This window comes from Eurytemora carolleeae, unplaced genomic scaffold (assembly GCF_000591075.1).
Source record: "Eurytemora carolleeae unplaced genomic scaffold, Eaff_2.0 scaffold1192, whole genome shotgun sequence".
Classification (NCBI taxonomy): Eukaryota; Metazoa; Arthropoda; class Copepoda; order Calanoida; family Temoridae; genus Eurytemora; species Eurytemora carolleeae.
Window position 1 is genome coordinate 27,719 of NW_019397080.1, and position 26,643 is coordinate 54,361.

A 26,643-nucleotide genomic window follows, 5' to 3' on the forward strand; every position below is an offset into this window, starting at 1 on the left:
AGACCTTTGACATTGCGATAAAATCCGCTAGATATATCAAATGTTTAGACTACAACGTGTTGTTCAAGATACTAAAAGTTTACACTATTATCAGATTGCATGTATAGAGGAATTAAGGTTCGCGGCAAGTGATCATAGTTCCTTGTATGAAAATAAACTTGATCGCAAAATCAAATTTTTTTTTCCTTTTTTGTATTATTTACGGATAGATTAATGCATAATGAAACTTTTTAAAAACAAATATTAAGTTTAAATACATAGTTTTCACCTTTTAAATGAATAGACAACAAATTGTTCTTTTAATGTGTGTCTTGAAAGTTTAAAAAGTAAAAATTTTCATTTTAAACTTTTTAAAAACTTGTAAACTATAGTTAAGTAAATATATTGCCAACTGTCAACTACCTTTTCAACTTAAAAATAGTTGCTTTTTATTAGATATTTTAAATATTTTATATAATATTTTGTTAACCTTGAAATTCAAAAGATGTAGAAACACGCTTGGTTTTTAATGTTCTTTTATCTCACATCAAACTATTGTTTACAGTGCAAACCAGAAAACTATGGAATAAATGTTATCATTTTTCTTTTACCTTTGCTTTACTGTAAAATTAAATAAAAAAGTTAAACTGTGTACTCAAAAAAATTTGTGACTAAAATATTTGCAAAAAATTTAAAAATTCGATTTTCGAAATTAAGTCATTCCAGGGTTTGCCAGTTTGTGATTAAATGATTCAGTCGATCAGGATTACAGAGAGCAGAAGAAAAAAGATAAACGTCTCTAATCCTGAAACAAAAATGTGACATCAATAACCTAAAATTATCATTTCTTTAAAGAACTCGGATTTTGATTTTAAAACTATTATTTTGGTTAGATTTTGGCCCTGAAGGATTAAAAGGACTAAGATAATATTACACAATTAATTCAAAACAGACATCAGGGTTCATCATCGGCTGGGTTGAAAACAATGAATCTTAAATAATTTAAACTTTAAATTTGAAAAAAACTCTTTATTTCGTGAACACTATTTTAGTTAAATCAGTTCACAATAAAAACTAAAGGGTTACCAAAAAAGTATATGAGACTTGTAAAACAACCTAAATTGTAAAAATATAATTGTCTGATTTGGAAAGAAGGATCGAAACAAATTTACAGTTAAAATTAACCTCGAACATTGGGAACAAGACGGAATAAACTGCGTACAGTCGTCTCTGAAGTCTCATCCTTTTTGGATAACCCTATACTAGACTGTCTCGGGATTCCTAATTTTCTGCCATTTTTCCACCTCAGAAATTGACAGAAATATTAAACGATTTGCCTTGATTCAAATTTATTTGACATGAAAACTGTTCATCATCTCAATTTAAAAGAAGCAGAGAAGGTATATTTGACATGAAAACTGTTCATTATCTCAATTTAAACGAAGCAGAGAAGGTATTTTGACATGAAAACTGTTCATTATCTCAATTTAAAAGAAACAGAGAAGGTATATTACATTTTGTAAAGCTCGTAAGTAACACTCTTTGTCATTTATTGAATAGCAAAGACGATTACCACGTCGCTCCTTTAGATTTCCATATTTCTTTTGCAAAAAAAAAGAAATATAGTTTTTGCCTGAATTTTCTTATCACTATATCTTAGCCGCCTGACGACAGGGGGTTGCAAAAATATAGGGATTTGAAGTTTTTTTTGGTAAATACTCAATTATTGACCTTAAAATTCTTGGTTTAAACCTACTTTGTGAAGTTGGCGCCGAGTTTAAAACTCGTCGATCGGTGGTCGGCGGTTTTTTAGACCTTGGGACGGTCGGAGATTTGTTTGAAACCATCCAGTAGGGGTTCTCAGTGTTGTGGGAGAAGGTTGGATCATAGGGTAGTTGAGAGAACTCGTAGTCCGTGAGGATGAGGTAGGGATCAGGAGTAGTTCTGTCATCATGAGTAGAATATTCTGAATTAACAAGACAAAGTTGTATTATTAAAGTTAATACAATGATAGGAAGACGACATTATAGCAATACTTTAGTGTATTTGATGGCTCAATTTACAACGATACTCTTTAAATCTTCGTTTGCCGTAAAAATGGTAAGAAATAGCCTTTTTTCTGTCTGAAAATTGATATCCAACTCTGGTTTCTTAATGATTGATGGAGCAGAGACAATGAAGAAAATTGTAAAAATTGTAACAGTTTTGTAGAAAGAAAAACTACGATATTTCCTATTTCCTCAGATGAAGGTATAAAGGGTAGCGCTGTGAATTAAAGATGCGTCTCTTTTAAGGTGAATTTTTGTTGGCAGTCCCTTTAAGATAAAAAAGTTTATTTAGATAGTAATACTATTTTGATAAAGGAATTGCGTCTTTGCCTCAAATTCTTTGTAATCTTTGTTGAAAACCTTTGTTATTTCAAACTTTGATATTTTGATCCAACAGAATTCATAGTTTGAAATATCTAAGGTTTATAATATTGGGTTGCAAAGATATTGGGAGTAGAAACCAGAGTTTGTGGGAAAGACTCAATTCCTTTTACCAAAAACTGGTCTGCAGTATGTTTCCTACTTTGGCTCTAATTTCAATCTTGTCTAATCATTTATAATCAAATAACAATAGTCTTTACTTTAAATCAATTTTCATCTATTTAATGTAGATTTTTCGTATGTTATTTTAAGCCCTCATTGTGCTCTGCTTCGAAAGATAGATAGATAGAACATAGAAGATAATGAGAAGGATAGATAGATAGGAAGAAAAATACTATTAAGAGATTAATACAAAATAAAAGATATAGAGATAGATAGAGGTATATATAAAACTGTAATTAATAACAGAAAATTGATAGATAGATAGAAAATAGAAGAACAGTAATTGAGAACAGATTGCAAATAGATATATAGAGGTATATAAAAATTGTAATTAATAACAGATAATAGATAGAAAGATAGAAAATAGAAGAACAGTAATTGAGAACAGATTGCAAATAGATATATAGAGGTATATAAAAATTGTAATTAATAACAGATAATAGATAGAAAGATAGAAAATAGAAGAACAGTAATTGATTACAAATAGATAGAAAGACAGAAAAGTATAGTAATTAAGAACAGATTACAGTATTAAAGTATTTATATATATAAAATAGTAGAGTAGTAATAGAGAACAGATAACAGATAGATAGAAGAACAGTAATTGAGAACCTATTACAGATAGATAGTTAGTTAGATAGAAAATTGAAAAACATTCAAGTACAGATAATGGATAGACAATTAGAAAATAGAAGAACAGTAATTGAGAACCTATTACAGATAGATAGTTAGTTAGATAGAAAATTGAAAAACATTCAAGTACAGATAATGGATAGACAATTAGAAAATAGAAGAAATAGTATTAATGATAGACTTTTAGATTGGAAACGAAGAGATATAAGTAGAAAACTAAAGAAAAATCAAAAACACGAATAATTAATGTAAAAGATTATGTTCAGAATTGGAACTGTTTAGGAGTAAGTCTCTCCCATCACACTTGTTTGGTATTCCATTAGCGCCTGATCCAATCAGGGTTCAGTCATGTGTTTGGTGTCTATTATGATTTAATGGTCTCACGCTCTCAAGCTTAAATTTTTGAGAATTTTGCCAATTACTTCTAAAAAACCAAAGCTAACAACAAGTGCTTTACAGTGCTAAAATGTACACGTAAAGGGCTACAGAAAAGCATAAGTGAGTTAGAGCGGTAAAATCTAAGCTTAGGGCGTTGCGACACTTCAAAATCAACCCTGTCTTTAAAATTGATGAGACTGTTTATAAGCAGGCTGAATCTATGTGATCTCATTATCCAATTAGAGATGAATCCTTATATCGGCGCTATCAGTAAATTGAAATATTTACTTCTACTGAAACTATAGTGTTAGCTCTGAGCCGCTGACCCCTATTACATAAAATACACGGGTTTGTCCGTTCATAATAATGATGAAAAAAGGAAAAAAAGACCAAACAATAAAAAGAATAGTTAGATGAAAATGAGAAGATAGACAGATAGCTAAGTATGATGGAGGATTAAAACAAAAAGCTTAGAGCCAGTATTTGAGAGTTTTAATTTATCATTCTTAGTGTCGAGCTCTTCAGGAAAAAAAAAGTTTTAACAATTCAAGCAAATCTCAGAATATATTTATTTAACTTGTAAACATTAGAAATATCCTTATTGAATTAAAATTGATTATTTTAAGCATCATTTTAAACATTTTAAGTCTTAACGTGTCGAAAACTTATGAAGAAATATTTCTTTAAACCATGCAGCATTTGAAATAGTACTTTATTTTTGGGCCTCATTGGGTTTGATATCGTACGTTTTGTTTGTTTTTCTTGTCATGCTTCAATACCAGTACTCATTAAATATATTTACTAACACTTTAATATTTTTAATATTTTAAAATAGATTTTGAGTTTAGTGTCGTCTTAACAATTTAAAGAAAAGAGTTCAAGGATAAGTATCGAAAATTAAGTATATTTTTTTTGTATCTTTTTATGACAGTAATTTTTCAATGGCCACCAACTAAATCCTTTGCTAACTGTATTCTTTTTGTAAAATGAACCTTTTAACACAACACCAACAAAATAAGAATTAAGGAATTAAGTCTTTCCCACAAATTCTGAATTTCTAATTCCTATATCTTTGCAACCCAATGTTATAGACCACAGATTTTTCAAACTATGAATTATGTTAGAGCAAATAATCTAGGTTTGAAATATTGATGGGTTACAACATCAGGTTGCAAAAATATGGGAATAAGAAAACTTCAGTTTGTGGCAAAGACCCAATTCCTTTTGCAGACGAAACATTTTTCAGGTATGTTACCTCTCTATAAGTGTTAAGTTTTAGGCCATTTTTAATATTGAAAATATTACCTTTTTGTAAAATTAAGTCTGCTGTTTATATACTCTGTGTAATTGTGTTTACGTTTAGTAGTAAGGAGAATATGCAAGTTTACCGAGTTTTTATATTTTTCTATATCTAGCTGCATCATAAACTTTTATCATTTAGTGTCCAGTTACAGGATACATTTGATACAATATACAGGATACACAGGATACATTGGATACATGATACAGGATACACTGGATACACTGGATACAGGATATTAATACATGATACAGGATACACTGGATACATATTACAGGATATATAGAATACTGAAGATTTAATACAGGATAAAATACACGATACACGATGGAGAATATTGGATATAGGATACTGAAGATTTGATACAAGATGCAGGATACAAGTTACAGGACACAGGATACACAATACACGATACGATTACATGATGCATAATACAAAACACACGATACAAGATCCAGATACATGATTCAGAACGCACGATACAATTCCATGATACAGGATACATGAAACAGAACACCGATACAAGATGTAGATACATGATACATGATACAGAACACACGATACAATTCCACGATACAAGATACATGATACATAAAACACGATACATGATACAGAATAGATGATAAAGGTTAGAAGATACATGAAACACGATACACATTATACAGGATACACAGGATACATGACTCGACAAAGTATATTTAAAAAGTTAGAACTAGTTTATTTTTAAAGAAATAAATAAAGCAATGTTTAAGGTTTGCTCACAGACTTAATTGCCATGCGGACAAATATTGCAGTTTGTTCTGTGTACTGCAATTTTTTGTTTGTTTATAAAAATACCGGTTTCTGGAGATCCCATAATCTCCCCTTGTAATTCCTGTTTTTGATGAATCACAGTTTTATTTTCTGAAATTAATTTTGTTTTCTATCTGGGTTCTATCAGCTTTTTAGGTTTCATAAAATCCTTTTTCAGTCTTTTAACAACGTTGTTGATAAAAGCATTAATTCATTTATACATTTACTAAATGACTAAAAAGAATTTAATTGCCTCCATGGCTTTAAAAGTTTTTAAATACAGGGGGACCCATTAAAAAGAAACTACAATCAAAAATAATTAGTTTTCAGGTACCTGGATAAACAATTTGCTTTATATCAACATAGAAATTTGCTTAAATGTCGTCCCTCTTATCCACATTTTACGAGTCCCATTGTAAACAAATTTTCTTTCTTTATCTGTCATATTCTCTTGATTTTTCTACATATGTGAGAAAAATTATCTCTGCTTTGCGTATTTTCTCCTTTTAATTCATCCCAATCTTGGGTTTGTTGAAATTTTATCCACAACCCCAGCTTTAAAAATTGTCGTAAAAAGACGCCACTTTTTCGTATTTACAAATTCTAGAACTTTTCAGCATCATAGGTTACCTCGCTCTGAGTTGAGATAAATGATTGCATCTACGGAATCTCCTTTGATATTCATCTCATTCCTAGCTTTACACGTGTACAGTCCAGAATCCTGAAGTACGTACAACTTTAGAGCTAGTCCTATATTCTGAAATATGTACACGTATACAGTCCTATATTTTGAAATATGTACACGTGTACAGTCCTGAATTCTGAAATATGTACAACTTTAGAGTCCAATATCCTGAAATATGTACACCTGTACAGTCCTGAATCCTAAAATATGTACAACTTTAGATTCCTATATCCTGAAATATGTAAACTTGTATTGTCCTTAATGCTAAAATACGTGCAACTTGAAATATGTACACCTATAGACCACCAAAAAAGTTCATACACAACTTTTCTTAGGACTTTTTTCCGCAGCCTTAAATTACTGAGTTCAAGTTCAGACTTTTTTTTCTAGGTTTTTCTTTTCCTCGGATTTATTTTCTTTATGAGATCTTATTTCCTGAGACTTTTTTTGGCAGACCCCATACTATTTTAGGAAAAAAGTCCCAGCAGTCCAAAACACAGGACTTTATTTCAAGTGACATTTTTTCCAAGGACTTGAGAAAATTCTGACTTTTTTCCAAAGTTTTTATTCCGGATTTTTTTCCAGCAACTTTTTTCCCAGGACTTTCTTACATAGATTCCAAACCTTTGGGTAAAATGGTGTTAATCTACAACTCTTAATCTTGACGGATCAGTAACATTTTGTATAGTACATTTTCGTACAGTAACATTTCGTCTAAGTTCATTTTCGAGTAGTACACTTTACATGTAACATTTGTCTAGGTAACATATAGATAACATTCTGTCTAGGTAACATTTCGTATAGCTAACACCTGGGGTATATGTAAAAAAAATCAAGTATAAGCTATTTAATAAGCTATTGAACATATTTTTTTCTTTTTTACCGAATTATTATCCATCAGATTTCAGGTATTCTTGATCAGGCAGGATGCCACACTGTTCAGTCAGAAATTTAATGTTACGCACAGATCCACTGATAAACAGTCTTTATGATAATTGTTAACAACAATGATAGCATCCTTACCCTGACGAGTATACACACTTAAGTCTTATCAGAGAGACATAGTTTGGTTTGGTTTGGTTGAAAATGTTGTAATTTGGCGGATTTTCTCTGCAAACTATCTACATTCTTTTGTGGATAAATGTATACAAAAAATTACCTTACGAAAAATTACCTACTCAAAATGTTAGCCAGATGAAATGTTATCTAGACAAAGTGTACTATACAAAATCCTACTGACGAAAATGTTCTATACGAAACGTTACTGATCCATCTTGATATCCACTCTGAAAACTTTTAAATTTGAGAGTATCACTTCAAGGATATCTTAGAGGGATTAAATAGATCCGTAGATCTGAACAACCTTAGGATAAGTAGTTTTAATCTATATTTTACCTGATTTGTATAATTATAGATTGTGAGAACAGATTTAGTTTTGTAGTCTGTAGAGTGGAAATCCTCTTTTATAAACCTACATTATCAATAATCAACAAATTACTTGGTTTAAGGTGGGCTTAAGTCTATAAAGATAGAGATAATCTTTCTTAAAAATTTAAAATTCTTTATAGTAGTAAGATATTCTTAAAATGTATATTTTGTTTGACCAAAAGATCGGCCATGAAAAGGCCAATTTAAAAAACGAACTCCGGAATTTTTTATTAATGGTCATCATTTAATATAAATCAATTAAGGTGCTGTAGACGTCATTTCAAGTGATCCTTCCATTTGTAAAATTGCATGTTCAATTCACAACAGTTTCCTTTAAATATAACTATTCCCTTGTAGTAGAGAGTTTTGACTGCTTCAAAAAAGGTGTATTGTTTAAACAGGAACTCCTTTAAACCTTTGAATGGCCAAGAGTGACTAAATTATTCCTATTTCTCCAGAAACACTGGTTGGGGAGCACATTTATATTTTAAAAACATTAACATTCACTTTCATACAGTGAAACCCTTAATAAAGAATACATCGAAAGAATTCATCAAATGTCGTATTCTTCACTTTCTGATAATGGAATGTTGCAGATATTTAGTTTTTTAATCAAATGATTATATGGAACTCTTTAAAACTGTTCCCGCATATTCATGGCTATTTATTTATTTTCGCAAATACTGAAATTTACGTAATAAAGTATAAAACTCATTGAAAAATTGTCAAGACGACATTTGATCAATTCTTCCGATGTATTCGTTATTAAGGGGTTAACTGTAGGTCACTTGAAATAACACAGTCTTTTTCATAAATTATTTATCAAAACCTACAAATTAATTAATTATTTCAGAAAAATCAAAAATATCTGAGATTGTGTGACTAAAACTTTATCTTTATCGACCTGCAATTAAAATTTCAATTTTCACAACTAATATTTCCCGTTGTAGGGTTATAAAGTTACTTTATCGCCCTACAACATAAATAGATATTACCTTCCCCCTGTTTCAATCGGATCATAAGGAGGATCCCGTTTTACCCAGGATATCTCAGCTCGGGGAAAGGATTCTATTTCACACTCTAATCCAATAGTTTTCCCTAGAACACCTCGGATATGCTGGTTCGGTACTGTAACAATAGGCCTAAAATAGAAAATACATTTTTATATTCTCTCCCGGCTGGAGACCATTTTAAACTACAGGGAGAACATTTTAAACTACAGGGAGAACATTTTAAACTACAGGGAGAACATTTTAAACTACAGGGAGACTTTAATTTGTACAAACAAATATTTTTTTTTACTTTTTTTAAATCAAAAAATTTGTTTGCTCTAAATTTTAATATTTGTCAACCAAAAACTCTACACAAACTGATGTAGTTTTGTGTAAAAACAATGCAAATTCTAGTTTTGTATTCACCCTGTATACTATAAAAGAAACTATTAGGAAAAATATTCCACTTTAAGCAGAGATGTGCATTTGATAGTAAAGAGTTGAACAATACGTTTATTACATTATTTGGTTACTCAGCACTTTTCAAACACTCAGACCGTTGAAAACTGAAAAATCATGATATTTAATTTTTTTAGCGGAGAACATTGAAAAATTCTTTTAAATCTACATTAAAATCCCTCTGATCTCAACCTGCCACAGATCACCTGACAATCCCTTTCCTTCCAATTAACTCCCTACCTATCCAAAAACATATCTTGATATTCAGTATCGTTAATTAACTTCGGGCCAACCACTTAAAACAACCAACCCTGGTTAGGCGGGTCCAAACTGCATAGCAAATTGTGATTGTGCTTGTTTGTAATACCTCATGCTTTGTATGAATAAAATCTCTTAAACCAGTTTACATTTTTTTTGAGTAGGTTCTTCTGAAAGACACAGAACGGTGGACTAAAAATACGATATTTAAGTAATCTTGACTGTATTTACTGTAGCTTACACATTAATTTGTTAAGTAATAAGGGTCTCTTAACACTAATAAAGTCAATTGTTTCATGTTCTAAAAACTATAACTTGAGTCTAACGATTCCAGAGCTAACTCCTTAAGTCGACTCCAAGAGCTGAGAGCTGTAGATCGTGTGACACAAGCTGTTGTCAGGTGATTCAGAAGTTGGGTCTAAGATTGAGCCTTATACCTAAGTCTAAGGAATTAAGACTCGAGCCGATGCTTTTAGATAGCGGGCTTTGATCTACCAGATTTTGTAGTTTGAAATATCAAAAGTCTACGAAAAAGATAAAGGGAATTAGAAAATCAGAGTTTGGTGCAAAAACAATTGTTCCTCCTGTTTAACCTGAATTTGACATCTAGTTGTATTCTTCTGCTGACTGCTGGAGGATGTCCATTACTAGCTATACATAGATACCCACCAGCCATTTCACGGGTTATCTAGACAACAATTATTATATTTATATCACTAAGTTGGGAACCCAGCGTTGCCCCAGGTACCCATAGTTACTCCCGCCGTTTACCCGCTCTTCGTCGTAAATTACGATTGTAGTTTTTTTTTCCTACAGAAGTCAACCCACTCAACTTAGAATCTCAAAACCAAGCTAAGAACATTCCCGTGGTTCTCCCGAATTCCCAATCAAAATTTCCTAAGTTATGATCGAACATCCAAAAAATATATGAACTCCTAGTTAAAAATAAACAGCTGTATCTACTCTTTAATACAGTAAGCAGACCTTTTTAAATAAACTATATAAAAGAGAATTTTAATCATGGTCTGTATAACCGAAAAATGTAAATTCAATATTTTTCTTGTTTGTTTTTTGCTTTGCAAATTTATTAAAAAGATACAGATGAAGTTTTTGGAATGGATACAGTAAGTTTTGCTTGATCTAATGTTAGATAAAGAGCACCTTAAAAATCATTCTTAACTTTGTCCATTCTCTGCACGCTGGACAGAACTAGATAGACCCTTTAAACGGATATATGTTCCATCAATGAGATTTATAAATACATTTTTTTTAATATTTACTAACGTTTTCTTTTTTTCCCCATACTTAATGTACAGTGGGAACCAGAAATAAATAGTCCTAATGAACGCAGGAATTGTACAATTAACAGTATATTAAACACTGTACACAGCTTAATAAGGAATTTACAGACCACAAGTATAACTATTTGGTTATTATCAAGGATTACTAATATGTCGTCATTCTATTTCCCAATTTTCTGGTTCTCACTGTTTACATTTTATAAACCTTTTGTAGATGAAGATCAGCTCCCTCTACCCTCACAGCTCTTTGTTTAGTTCCATCCTTCTTGTTCAGAGTTGTAATTTTCTCCCTGGTATTCTCCCTTTGCCAGAATACCATTGGAGCAGGTTCTCCCCTTGCCTCACATTCTAGTCTAGCTACACCACCCTCGATAACAGTGCTCGGACCCCTGGATACAATTTAGAAATATATATTTAGTAGAACCCCTAAAGAGACTATTTAGAAATATGTATTTAGTAGAACCCCTAAAGGGACTATTTATAAATATATATTTAGTAGAACCCCTAAAGGGACTATTTATAAATATATATTTAGTAGAACCCCTAAAGGGACTATTTAGAAATATATATTTAGTAGAACCCCTAAAGGGACTATTTAGAAATATATATTTAGTAGAACGCTTAAAGGGACTATTTAGAAATATATATTTAGTAGAACCCCTAAAAGGACCATTTAAAAATATGTTTTTAGTAGAAACCCTAAAGGGACTATTTAGAAATATATATTTAGTAGAACCACTAAAGGGACTATTTAGAAATATATATTTAGTAGAACCCCTAAAAGGACCATTTAGAAATATATATATTTAGTAGAACTCCTTAAGGGACTATTTAGAAATATATATTTAGTAGAACTCCTAAAGGGACTATTTAGAAATATATCTTTAGTAAAACCACTAAAGGGACTATTTAGAAATATATATTTAGTAGAACTCCTAAAGGGACTATTTAGAAATATATATTTAGTAAAACTACTAAAGGGACTATTTAGAAATATATATTTAGTAAAACCCCTAAAGGGACTATTTAGAAATATATATTTAGTAGAACCCCTAAAGGGACTATTTAGAAATATATATTTAGTAGAACTCCTAAAGGGACTATTTAGAAATATATATTTAGTAGAACCCCTAAAGGGACAAGGTAAGCGTAAGTTCTAAGCTTTGAATTAGATTTATTTCTAATTTATGCAAAAGTGACCTTAACACAGTTCTTGGCAGAAATTTATTTTCCATTGCAAATGATTGTTCTGTAAATCTTTCTGATCTTAGTAAAATGTTAGTTAAGAAACAAATGAAACATTTTGATGTCCCATAGGACCAGGCATGGAAAGAACTTTTAAATACAAGAACGAATAATTTATATGTTCAAGGATTGGATGATTACGTAATAACTGAAATGATAAATATGCTATGTAATGAGTAATGATCAATGTCGCCTATTTGTACATTATTTTGTATTTTTCTTTTGTAAAAAAATAATAATTTCAAGGGACTCCATTTCACAGAAACCACAATTCAAAATGTTCAGTTTTCCAAATTATGAACATTAATATCTAATTTATATTTGTTCAGACAAAGTTTTTAAGGGTATTGTTGTGAATCGAGCTTTGCTTTGCCCCTTAAAACTACAGATAAAATATAATAATAATAAAATAATAATACAGGATATAAATAAGAGCACAGAGATCGAAACTTTTGAACATCGTTAATCTTGAACATTTGATCTCGATATCCAATATGGGCAATTTTACTTTAAAGGAAGTGTTAGCGAAAAATTAAATGGGATACAGGCTTACGGCGAAAAATAGGCGCTTTTGATCGCTACTAATCTTTTGATTGCAACATTCAACATTTAGATAGATAGAAGTTAGATTAGTAGCGATCAAAAGCGCTTATTTTTCGCCGAAAGCCTAACCCTCTTTCATTTTCAGAGAACGCTTCCTTTAAGAATCAATGTTTATTCTCTTTGTTTTAATTAACGCTTCAGTGTATAACTACACAGCAGAATATATCTCCAGATTAACAAAATATTGAGATCAAGTATTTTATAAGCATTTGATTCCTAATATCAGATTCACTGAAACCATCACGAAATTAAAAACATTTTTTTTCCTACTAAATTGTGATAATTAAAATATTAACCCAGGAACAATATGAAATTTTTTTAAAATTACCAATTCTTTGATTAAACTTACAAAAAAACATGATAAATTTTTTTTTTGATTTTTTACTAAAATCAAAAATCGGAGGGAGGTCGATTTTTAATTTTTTCAAAACATGTCGATATTTTGTCTAAAGTTGCGCCTCTAATCACTGAATAATGCCAATGCCTGGTCGTTGCTTGCACTATAGTGAATTATTATTTAAAATGTCATTTTCAAACTATAAATAACAAAAAAGAAAAAGAAAAAATTATAGAAAAATTTGTGACTTGCCAATTCCATCAATCTATAAATATATTCATGCTGTCCAGTCTTAATTTATTAATCTACATATTCATGTTTATACCTGATATCAACAATATCTGGGGTTATCACTACATCTAGATATCCCATCTTGAACAGCATTGGATCTGTATTAAGCTGACACATATATGGTCCAGTATCTTCCAACTGTGCTTCAGCAATGTGTAAACTCCATTTACGTCGACTCTCATCATGGGATACGGACACTCTGAAGAATAAAACTGGATGTTGGAACAATTCATTGGAAGACATTTTATAGACAGGACATTTCAAAGATAAGACATTTCATAAATAGGACTTTTAATAGATAGGGCATTTCTTAGATAAGGCTTTTTATAGACATTTCAAAAACAATGTTATTTCTACAATAGAAAAATAAATGCTTTCTTTGAAATATCCTAACTATGATATGTCCTATCCTTCATCAAGGAAATGTCCTATAAATGAATTTTCTGATCTATAAAGTGTCCATTTATGAAATAAATCTTTTTAATATTCCACCTCAAATTAAAAAAAAATTGACATAACCAATTATGCACTGTACAAATCATTTTTTGCATCGGACATTGTATAATGAAAACGATGAAGAAAGCTATAAAAATAGTATATCTTCTTCAGGACATTCATTTTTGATATGATTTCATAAATAATGTACCATGTGTTCCAATTACCTGTTATCATGTGTTATAACATGTGTTCCAATTACCAGTTATTATGTATTATAACATGTGTACCAATTACCTGTTATTATGTGTTACAACATGAGTTCCAATAACGTGTTATTATGTGTTACAACATGAGTTCCAATTACTTGTTATTATTTTTTATAACATGTGTACCAATTACCTGTTATTATGTGTTATAACATGTGTTCCAATTACCTGTTATTATGTGTTATAACATGTGTTCCAATTACCTGTTATTATGTGTTATAACATGTGTTCCAATTACCTGTTATTATGTGTTATAACATGTGTTCCAATTACCTGTTATTATGTGTTATAACATGTGTTCCAATTACCTGTTATTATGTGTTATAACATGTGTACCAATTACCTCTTATTATGTGTTGTAACATGTGTTCCACTTACCTGTTATTATGTGTTATAACATGTGTTCCACTTACGTGTTATTATGTGTTATAACATGTGTTCCAATTACTTGTTATTATGTGTTATAACGTGTGTTCCAATTACCTACTATTATGTATTATAGCATGTGTTCCACTTACCTGTTATTATGTGTTATAACATGTGTTCCAATTACCTGAATTGCTTTAGTGTTCGCCTTAACCCAGCCAACTCTGTATCCCTATATATAGATATATATATGTAGATAACCAAGCTAAGAACATTCCGTGGTTCTCCCGAGTTCAAATTTGAGAGAAATCAGTCAAGGGGTTTATGAGTTATGATCGAACATACATAGATTATTTTCAAGGCAGAGGACTTAATTAAACCCAGGAGTTATCAAATTCAAAGAGATTCAATCTCATTCTTTTGTGGGTAACCTAAATACAGAATTGCAAAAGGAGATGTAAAATAACCTAAACCTAAATATGTATTTGTTTAAAACAGAAGTTTGGAGATCAGGAGAAATCAGGAATAAAAAATGGTTCGTAATAGATAAAATAATAGAATAATAATATTGAATTAATTTATTCAAAAAAAAACTATTTATATTCCAATAAAAAACTTACATGTATATCTGACACTGTGCATGTAAACGTAGCATCCCGTCCTACTTCTACAGTTATATTCCTTATTTCATCCACAAACCTTGGTTTCATTCCTTCACCTAGATATTAATATTCATCCCTTGGTTTCATCCTACACATAGATATTAATATTCATCCCTTGGTTTCATCCCTACACATAGATATTAATATTCATCCCTTGGTTTCATCCCTACATATAGATATTAATATTCATCCTTTGGTTTAATCACTTTTCCTACACATAGATATTAATATTCATCCCTTGGTTTCATCCCTACACATAGATATTAATATTCATCCCTTGGTTTCATCCCTACATATAGATATTAATATTCATCCTTTGGTTTAATCACTTTTCTAGATATCAATATTTATCACTTGGTTTCATCCATTTATCTATATATCAATGTTCATCCCTTGGATTCATCTCTTCATATAGACATCAATGATCATCCCTTGGTTTCATCCATTTATCTAGATATCAATATTCATCCCTTGGATTCATCTCTTCATATAGATATCAATGATCATCCCTTGGTTTCATCCCTTCAATAAGATGTTAATGATCATCCCTTGGTTTCATCCCTTCACCTAGATATCAATATTCATCCCTTGGATTCATCTCTTCCTATAGATATCAATGATCATCCCTTGGTTTCATCCCTTCACCTAGATATTAATATTCATCCCTTAATTCATCTCTACACAAACAATGCACATCATTCATAATTTTTAGTTTAGTTGAATAATTTTGAAGACTTAGATACGAACGTCTTTATATATTTCTATATGTAAACTTACATATATATGTAATGTATATTATATATATATATATGTAATGTATATTATATATATATATATGTAATGTATATTATATATATATATATATGTAATGTATATTATATATATATATGTAATGTATATTATATATATATGTAATGTATATTATATATATATATATGTAATGTATATTATATATATATATATATGTAATGTATATTATATAAACAAGCTCTACTCAGACGAACGTCTTTATATATTTCTATATGTAAACTTACATATATATGTAATGTATATTATATATATATATATGTAATGTATATTATATATATATATATATGTAATGTATATTATATAAACAAGCTCTACTCAGGAAAATAAAACGCTTTATTTACTTGGCTTCATGTTTATTCCAAAAGTAGATAAATTATCATAACTGCAAATTTTATTCAATATGTTTACCCATAAAATCCATTCAAGACAAACCTTTTATATCATGAAAAATACAATTTCATTTATCCTGTATAGTACAGAATACAGAGTAGAAGAAGAACAAACATATATTTGTGATAAAAACACAGAAGAATAGTAGTTGCACGACTCATTAAGTTTTTAAAAAGGAAAGTATACACAAATTAAAACACAGATTAGAGAGAACAGTACAAACAGATTGGAGAGAATAGTACACAGATTAAAGATAACAGTACACACAATTATAGACAACAGTACACAGGTTAGAGAGAACAGTACAGAGAGTAGAAAGAACAGTACACACAGATTAGAGAGATTAGTACACAGATTAAAGATAACATACACAGATAGGGATGTTAACGTTTTCATTTTTCAGAAAAACGATCGTTTCGTTATGAAAACGACGACGAAAAATCGAAAACGAAACGATCGTTTTTCAAAACGATCCTTTTCCAAAACGATCGTTTTTATAAAATTCGTCGTTTCGTTAACGATCGTTAACTACGAACCTTCGTTAACGATCGTTAACGACGACCCTTCGTTAACGATCGTTAACGTCGACCCCTTCGTTAACGATCGTTAACTAAGAAAGGAAACCGAACTGAAGGGCATCTGTACTTATCATTAAGTATTTTTTAAGAAAATATCAAGGAGATTTAACTCCCCCACAACTGTTAAACTTCATGTAAGAGGACATTCAACCGTTTTGATAAATTTCGTCGTTTCTTTAACGATCGTTAACCACGACCCTTCGTTAACGATCGTTAACATAATTGTCAATAGAATTAAAAAAAACAATCGTATATAAAACGGTCGCAAATCGTTTTAACAAAAACGATAGTTTTCAAGAACGATCGCTATTCGTTTTCTAAAAGTTCAAAACGAGTGGGTCGTTTTTAAAAAGATCGTTTTTTCCGAAAACGAAACGATCGTTTTTGAAAACGAAACAAAAAACGATTAACAACCCTATACACAGAGTAGAGAAAACAGTACACAGATTACATAGATCAGTACACAGATTAGAGAGATCAGTACACAGATTAGAGAGATCAGTACACAGATTAGAGAGATAAGTACACATATTAGAGAGAACAGTACACAGATTAGAGAGAACAGTACACACAGGTTTGAGAGAAAAGTACACAGATCAGATTAGAGATAACAGTACACATATTAGAGAGAACAGTACACAGATTAGAGAGAACAGTACACACAGGTTTGAGAGAAAAGTACACAGATTAGGGGAACAGTACACAGATTAAATGGATCACTACACACAGATTTGAGAGAACTGTGCACAGATGAGAGAGAACAGCACACACAGATTAGAGAGAAAAGTACACAGATTAGATGGAACAGTACACATAGATTAGAGAGAACAATATATACAGATTAGAGAGAACAATATATACAGATTAGAGAGAACAGTACACAGATTCAACAGAACAGTACACAGATTAGAGAGAACAGTACTCAGATTTAGAGAACACTATATACAGATTAGAGAGAACAGTACACAGATTAGAGAGAACAATATATACAGATTAGAGAGAACAGTATATTTACAGATTAGAGAGAACAATATATATAGATTAGAGAGAACAATATATTTACAGATTAGAGAGAACAATATATACAGATTAGAAAAAAACAATACATACAGATAAGAGAAAATAATACACGGATTAGAGAGAACAATATATATATATATATATATAGATTAAGNTCCGAACTTTAAATAAAAAGCAAAAAAGTAAAAAAGAACCAGTTTTAATCTTAAAGCTTTTTAGGCCATAATATTTTATATTTTATAATTCTTCTTTATAAAACAAAAATCCCCCCTAACCTCCACACACTGGGATAATTACTAACTCCCTGATATCTACGTGGGATAATGATTATAGAACAGTAGGTTAATATATTTATCTGAAATATACGTATGTGTATATATTTAATGTTTTGTGAACTTTAAGTGAGAAACAGAAAACAGTGGAATTATCGTCTTCTTCTGTTTGGTTTTAAATATGACATGTCGCCAAGGACATGAAATTACCAACTTAACTTTTTCTAAAAAATTGGACTTTTGGACAAAAAGGAAGAACACAGACGGAATATATTCCATAGTTTTCTGCTTCTCACTGTATTAAGAGGAATGTTTAGAAATGTGTATTTGTAAATAGGTTTCTTGGAGTTCTAAATCATCTATTTAGATATTTCAATTTAATACGATCCATGGTTTTAATCAGGATTTTTTAGAGTCACAGAGATTGGATTTAATGAACATCGAGAAGTAATCCAAATATGTCTTCTTAGTTGTTCTACTTCTTGATCTTGATTTAATCCTACTTCTGGCTATTTTTGTCAAGATATTTGATGCATTTAACAACAACTTTTTATGATTTAATTTGTCTAACCTTTTGTAATAAAGACAAGAAAAAGAAGAAGCGGAGTCAAGGTCGTCTTCATTCTGATTCCCCAGTATAGTTTAATACAAATCCAAACCCAGGAACACCTGGAAATAAAGACAACTTTTACGTTTTAGAGTGACATAAATGATGCACAACAATAGGTACCTATACATAAATTATATATGTATCTATATAATAAAACAAAACATTTGTATATATATATATATGTTGCCTGTAGCCGGCCAAACGACTGGACCGATTGGGGTGAATTTTTTGTGGACACTCAGGGGTGGCAGGGGGGTGTTAAAGGCTAAAAAATTCGATTTTTTTCCCCAAAATTTGTTACTTATTTAAAAAAAAAATTACCATGGGGAACCGGCGGCCCTTCAGCTAGTAATATAGATAATGTTATATTATTCTTTTTTTAACTTAAATTTAATAAATAATTAGGTAACTCTATAGCTCTCAGAACAGGACATAAATCGAAGAGATATTTAAACTATCGCTACATTTTGTAATTTAAATTACTTTAAAAGTCCCTTAGAATTATAATACAAATAATAATAATACGTAGAGGAGTAGAAGGATTTATCGTTCAAATGTTCTAATCCCTAAATCTTTGCTATTTGATCTAACAGAATTCAAAGTATTGAATATCAAACATTGGGTTGCAAATATATAAGGATTTGAAAATCAGAGTTTGTGGTAAGAACTCAGTTCTTTTACCCAGAATCAGATACTTACAGTACAGTACAGTACAGTACTGTACAGTACAGTACAGTACAGTTCTTTTACCCAGAATCAGATACTTACAGTACAGTACAGTACAGTACAGTACTGTACAGTACAGTACAGTACAGTTCTTTTACCCAGAATCAGATACTGTACAGTACAGTTCTTTTACCCAGAATCAGATACTTACAGTACAGTACAGTACAGTACTGTACAGTACAGTACAGTACAGTACAGTACAGTACAGTACAGTACAGTACAGTACAGTACAGTACAGTACAGTACAGTAAAGTACAGTACTGTACAGTACAGTACAGTACAGTACAGTACAGTACTGTACTGTACAGTACAGTACAGTTCTTTTACCCAGAATCAGATACTTACGTCAATGTTTGTACAAGGTATATATATATATATATTCATCAGGGGGTAAAGAATAGAAGGGAGATATAACTGATGCGGTTCGCCTTATCATATAATTATACATGCTTTGCAGATGGGTACTCCATTTGAATAAGAAATATTTTTAAAATTACCGCGTATACAATAACCTATTCTAAATATTTCTTATACAAATGAAGTACCGTCTGCAAAACATGTATCACATAGAGTAATAAAACTCCATGATGTATAATCATATGGTAGGGCGAACCGCGTCAGTTATATCTCCCTTCTATTCTTTACTCCCTGCTATTCCTCTAGCTAAACAAGACTAATAGGGTTGAAAATATTTGCCGTGTACAGTACGGTGTAGGGTTTATTGGGCTCACCCCACTCTAAATATTGCATTATCCGAGTCGGTACAATATGTACTGGATATGCATTCAGTCATTATCGTCCAGTCTGAACTACCCAGTGTAGAGTCGACCCAGCACATTTTATGCAACAAATGTAGACTGGCAAGATCAATACATTGGAACAATTTGTGTTGTAACAAATGATATTCACCAACCTATACATGGAGCCGAATTTTATCATGAAATCAAAAAGAAACTGATCAATTACTCGACACAAACTCTACTTTTCTAATCTCTATACATTCAAATTGAAGTTCTATTTAAATCTTTCATAATTTGAACTATAGTCACTTAAAAGAGGAAAAATTATAAACTGATCCAGTACAATTTTGATGAAATTTTTTTGTTTAGAATAAGTCTACATTAAAAACGAAACCTCTTTTTGAAGAGCTCAAAGCAAATAAATTATGTGTACAGGATTGGGCTTTTTATGATTCAGGTCAGCAATATATATCTTCAATATTTTCTATATCAAAGATCAAACTCTGGTTTACCCCGGAGTAAGGTGGGAGGAGAGAAGAGATTCTCCGATGGTTAATCCTCAAGTAATTGGCGGCAGTTTCTCCCAGGTAAACTCTTCTCTCATTGGTCCAAAAGAAAACAAAGTAGCGGCAAAGAATTGCAAATATTTTTGCAATGAGCTGGAATTTGAAGATTATTAGCAGGAACATGTGAATGGTCTAGTTTTTACGAGGATTTTCAGATTGCAATATTGAACCCGGGGCCGGACCCAGTGAGATAACCACGGTTACTATTCATGAGTCCAGAGCTAGGTAAAACAAGGGTATTTTGTTAAATATAAATAACCATTACTGGATGAAACTAAGATAATTTTCAAGCAAATCTTGAGCTCTTACAAGAACTGTGTAGAATGATAAACAACATAATTGAATTACACGACACAACTTTTTTCTTGGAGGGATGGGGGGGGGGAGGGGCATTAATGACGTATTTCATATAAAGATGTAATTTTAATTCCTGTCTAATTCGCAAATTTTTTACAGCATTTTCTGAACAAATATATAAAAAGGTAAGATCATCTTAAAATCGTTGAGTCCATGATAAGTTCATCTTTAAAACTACTTCAGCAAAAAATTGTCTCTTAAAATATGTAAATTTTTAGTAAATATACACATAATGAAAAATAGTTTAAGAACAACACTTTGTTTACTTCAATGCAAAAATAGTTTAGCAGAGTTAACTAATGCATTTTAAACTGTATAAACTGTAAGCCACGTTTTGCTGGTAAAATTCTATTATTGAAATAAGTTTTGTACCATATACATATTATTAATCATTACAAGTCTTTTAGAGCACTTCGCGCCCTATTTTCTATCAAAACATTTAGCTTTTAAATGTTGCTTTTTGATAATTATGCAATAAACAAAGAGAATAGAATATATATTAGAGGGGAATTTACCAGAAAAAGTGTAAAACGGCCATTTTGTTGTACTGTTTCCATTCTGCAGCTGTACCTCACATATTTATACTATATAACCTTTTGGGCCCTGGAATATCATTTATAGAAAATCTAAAATTAATGTTAAAAGAAAACTAAATTATGAAATAGACTGGTTTCATAATTGACCAATGATCATTTTACATAGACTCTATGCCTTTCACTTTACAAACGATGATTTTTTTTCACCTAAATCATTATAAAGTTTATTTAACAGCTTTAAAAAATTCGAAATTGAAATGAATAGTCTAGGGAACATACTGTATTAATGTTCTCTACTGCATATAATTTGTGAACATTTACATGATTTGTACACTTTGAACTCCCTTTCAGGCTGAAAGGGACTGAAAAAATTCATACCGAAAATTCCCCTCTAATATATATTCTATTCTCTATGGCAATAAACAAATATTTTCGCTGATTTTTTTTGTTTAGATAGATGCAGTTTATAAAATAGAAAATGTCGACATTTCTTTGAAATTAGAAAAATCCATAAACCTTCTCTGGGGTTATATAAGTTTCTCCAAAAAAGTGGGCCCGATTGTTTCAGCCGTTTTGTCACCAGTCACCAGAACTCCAACCAATGGCAGTGCAGTATTATTGTCACGTGTCTGTATCACGTGACCAGTATACTGCACTGCCATTGCAGGGAGTTCTGGTCACGTGATACTGACGTATATCTTACGTATATACGTTTTGGTATAATTTTGACACAGTTTTATATCGATTTCTCGAGACAGGAACATCAGATAGATGTCTTATAGGTATCGTTCAACACCTGCAAGATTCTCAGGTTTCAGCCAATACCCCATTTAATTTTTCCTTTACCGTCTCTTTCAGATAAAAACTAGAAGAACTTATTCATGTCAATCAACGTACACAAACGCTAAATGAATACCTGAGGTTTAATTTTGGCGTTGATTGCTTGAATGCATATAATGTTATTTAATTGAGATTATAAAACCAGAATCTGTTTGCTTTGAGAGAAATAAAACTGTTTGATAGTTCGTATATAAACCTTAACCTTGGAAATTTTATCTAATTTTTACTTTAATCCTGTGCATGTTCTAAACCGTTAACTTAATCCTTCACTTTTAAATAACATTTTACATAAAAATCCTTTTTTAATCCTTTGATTTAGGCCTTTCATTAAACCTTACAACTATTGGCTCTGGACTGTAAATAAATTATTCTTTAAAACCTTTAATCTTTAAAACCTTTAATCTTTAAAACCTTTTGATCTTTAAAACCTTTAATCTTTAAAACCTTTAATCTTGAAAACCTTTTGATCTTTAAAACCTGTAATCTTTAAAACCTTTAATCATTAAAACCCATAGAGAATAGAATATATATTAGCGGGGAATTTAAAGAATCTCTCGGTATGAATTTTTTCAGTCCCTTTCAGCCTGAAAGGGAGTTCAAAGTGTACAAATCATGTAAATGATCACAAATTATATGCAGTAGAGTAATTTAATACAGTATGTTCCCTAGACTATTAATTTCAATTTCGAATTTTTTAAAGCTGTTAAATAAACTTTATAATGTATTAGGTGAATAAAAAACATCATTTGATTCATAGTTATATAACGGAAAATCATTGTTTGTAAAGTGAAAGGCTTAGAGTCTATGTGAAATGATCATTGGTCAATTTTGAAACCAGCCTATTTCATAATTTGGTTTTCTTTTAACATTAATTTTAGATTTTCTATAAAATGATATTCCAGGGCCCAAAAGGTTATATAGCATAAATATGTGAAGTACACCTGCAGTATGGAAACAGTACAACAAAATGGCCGTTTTACACTTTTTTCTAGTAAATTCCCCTCTAATATATATTCTATTCTCTTTGTTAAAACCTTTAATTTTTTAAAACCTTTCTTCCTTAAAACGTTTTATATCAATGAAACCTTCATAATAAAGCTTAATATTTTACTTTAATTCTTTGTTTTATTAAATACATTCCGAACTTTAAATAAAAAGCAAAAAAGTAAAAAAGAACCAGTTTTAATCTTAATTTTTTTCTTTAAATTTGAAAGGACAGTAAAATGTCACAAAGGACCACAAAGTTGTACAAAGAATCACGCAAAACTTTAAGTGTTATACTTTCTTTGTATTTCTTTATGGAGAGGGGGGGGGGGCATACTTAAAGACATACAGAAACAAAATTGAATTACCTGCATACTATTCAGTAGACAAGGCATAATATAAAAGTTTACATCACAATAAATTTTGGTTGGTAATAAAAACTTTAGTTTTATATTTGGCCGGCTAGCAACATTCCTAAACTGTTTCTCATCAATTTTAAATCTCGACAAGATGTAAAAAACTGAAAAATTCTAATTCTTCTCCAGAATTTCCCGGGATAAAAATAGGATCGGACGATGAGTTTAAAATCGTCTTTAATCCGGCGAAAAAAATATTTGTTTAATAACCAGATCAAATATCATAAGTTTATTAAAATGTCGTCTTCCAATTTCACACTATTATGGTTCTCAAATTGTACACTTGATGAGAATAAGAAATTATCAAATATTACCAAACTTTTTAAAAGGAACTGATACTCTTTTTTAGACCATATATCTTATCTGATAAGAATAAAAACAATATACACTGGTTACGCGGGTCCAAACTGCATAGTAAATTGTGATTCATCATTTGTAATATCTCATGCTTTGTATTTTAATAAAACTATGAAAAAATATGAAATATGAAAAGATCTAAGAAGATTTTGATGATGTCCCTCGATCAGCATGCCTGAATATTGACATCTGCCAATGCCTAAAGGGACAGACCGGCTATGTAAGGTAGTTAAACTGAGTATGCAATATTGCGGAAAATAAGAACAATATAATGATGAAAAAGGAACTAATTAATTTTAACTTCGATTTAATGACAAATTTCTGACTATATTTTTCATCGTCGGTTTTTAATAAAAAAAAAGATTCTGAAAACGTACCCACACAAATTCATGATTTTGAACGTCGACTTTGCGCTCAAGCTCAGTAATTATACTTCTTGGAAACGTTTTATATGTCTCAAATGAATCCTAAAGAATTGTTCCACAAAACTGCATACTCATTTTAACTACCTTACATAGCCGGTCTGTCCCTTTAATCATCTTTAAAAATACAAACATCTCAAAGTTAAAAAATTTATTCAAGTTTCAACATTCAACATAACAACTTCATGGTTTACCATCTGGCGTATCCATATCCATAAGCTCTGGGGTATCCATATCCGTAGGCATAAGCACTGGGATATCCATATCCATAAGCACTGGGGTATCCATATCCATAAGCAGAGTAATAAGCATCAGCCTCGGGTTCAGCATCAGCGGACCTCTTGCCTCTAAGTCCCTGGGGAGATCTGGCCTCGAAGGAGGTAGCGTGACCGTATCCATAGGGAGCATATCCATATCCAGCATAAGCATAGGGAGCATAGGCATAGGGAGCATATCCGTAGTATCCATACAGAGCAGATGCATCAGCATCAGCATCAGCATCAGCAGACCTCTTACCCCTGCATCCGAAGCAGGTGGAGGAGGAGTAGGGGGTGGAGACTCCTGGCCAGTTAGGATAGGAGTTGTACAGGGCGGGGACATATCCGTAGGCGGCGTAGTGAGGATCAGCATCAGCTACAGGGGAGGCCAGGGCAGTTGCCACAGAAGCACAGATAACCTAGAGAACAGGAATATATTATTCATATAAAACAGGAATAAATTAAACATCTGAAACAGGAATATATTATTTATAGAAAACAGGAATTCAGTATTCATAGAGAACAGGAATATATTATTTGTAGAGACCTGGAATATGTTCATAGGGAACAGGAATTTATTATTCATAAAGAACAGGAATATATTATTCATAGAGAACAGGAATAAATTATTCATAGAGAACAGGAATATATTATTCATAGAGAAAAGGAATATATTATTTATAGAGAACAGTAATATAGTATTCATAGAGAACAGGAATATGTTCAAAGGGAACAGGAATATAATATTCATAGAGAACAGAAATATATAATTCATAGAGAACAGGAATATATTATTCATAGAAAACAGGAATATACATATTATTTATAGAGAACAGGAATATACTATTCATAGAAAATAGGAATATGTTATTCATAGAGACCAGGAATTTTGATGGGAACAGGAAAATGTTCATGGGAAAATACTGTTTAGATTGAAATAATGTAAAAGATAGAAATAATGTTAAATAAACTAAATCTTACCAGAAGTTTATACATGTTGATGAAGTTTTGAAGTATTGAACACCGCCCACTGTAAATTCAGAGCTGCAGTAACTATCCAACCTCAATCACAGGCTTTTATACCAAAACCATCAGCCATTTTTAGTGCTTAGCATTGTCAGGCTTACAGGCGTCTGGGGAAACTATTTTTAAAAACTTAATTAGACTATTTCAACCCTGTCAAGTATTTTATCATATTGGATTTGATTTCCCTCAATGCCACCATAATATCTAAATTGTAAACCTGTAAGCCCGGGAGAGCGCATCTCCAAGTGCAAAACTATATTCAAAACGCGCATTGCTAAGCCTGGCTTGAGGATCAAGCCAGACAATGGACACAAAGTAACAAAAGCAAGAACTTGAAATTTCTTACACCTAAAGGTTACCTAACCTAACATTTCGTACCTTATTTATGTTGTCCAACTTATATTATTACTCTCTTTTTTTGTAAATATAGATTTGTTATCCAAGTATTAACGTACAGAATCATTATGTTATGAACTGATATTAGACTTGTCTAATTACTGAATCATTAGTTTTTGCATGGAGCGAACTGCAAGGCTAACCCCCCCCCCCCCTATGGGGGGGGGGGGGGATCTAATACAAAGTTATTATTTTAACTTTTTTGGAAGATTCTAGGGTATCAGGTTTATAATATGTTTTAAATCGGGTTTAGAATCAGGTTTAGAATCAGGTTTAAAATCAGGTATAGGATTTGGTTTAAAATCAGGTTAAGAATCAGGTTTAGGATCAGGTTTA

At 31.0% G+C, this 26,643-nt stretch overlaps 2 protein-coding genes across 4 annotated transcripts in view; both read right to left on the bottom strand.

Moving 5' to 3' along the window:
• Positions 1–616: 616 nt before the first annotated feature.
• Positions 617–26,643, bottom strand: part of LOC111711688 (lachesin) — a 28,608-nt gene continuing 2,581 nt past the window's right edge. The window contains exons 1-13 of one of the 3 annotated variants that reach the window (XM_023486087.1): positions 20,663–20,957; positions 18,646–18,743; positions 14,963–15,060; positions 14,495–14,574; positions 13,307–13,471; positions 11,002–11,185; positions 10,089–10,183; positions 8,782–8,928; positions 7,754–7,829; positions 6,304–6,394; positions 5,719–5,784; positions 1,736–1,945; positions 617–784 (exon numbers count right to left, since the gene is read on the bottom strand). In XM_023486087.1, the coding sequence (XP_023341855.1) occupies positions 732–784; positions 1,736–1,945; positions 5,719–5,784; positions 6,304–6,394; positions 7,754–7,829; positions 8,782–8,928; positions 10,089–10,183; positions 11,002–11,185; positions 13,307–13,471; positions 14,495–14,574; positions 14,963–15,060; positions 18,646–18,697 (1,317 nt within the window). In that variant the 5' untranslated portion in view covers positions 18,698–18,743; positions 20,663–20,957 and the 3' untranslated portion in view covers positions 617–731. Of the gene's footprint in view, positions 785–1,735; positions 1,946–5,718; positions 5,785–6,303; positions 6,395–7,753; positions 7,830–8,781; positions 8,929–10,088; positions 10,184–11,001; positions 11,186–13,306; positions 13,472–14,494; positions 14,575–14,962; positions 15,061–18,645; positions 18,744–20,662; positions 20,958–26,643 lie in introns of those variants that run through there. The other 2 variants (XM_023486086.1, XM_023486088.1) reach the window with 2 other exon arrangements.
• Positions 24,765–25,973, bottom strand: LOC111711690 (shematrin-like protein 1). The gene is made up of 2 exons (XM_023486089.1): positions 25,867–25,973; positions 24,765–25,304 (listed from the first exon to the last, which is right to left on the bottom strand). Exons 1-2 carry the CDS (start codon positions 25,879–25,881, stop codon positions 24,819–24,821), a joined length of 501 nt encoding a protein of 166 aa, XP_023341857.1. The 5' UTR covers positions 25,882–25,973; the 3' UTR covers positions 24,765–24,818.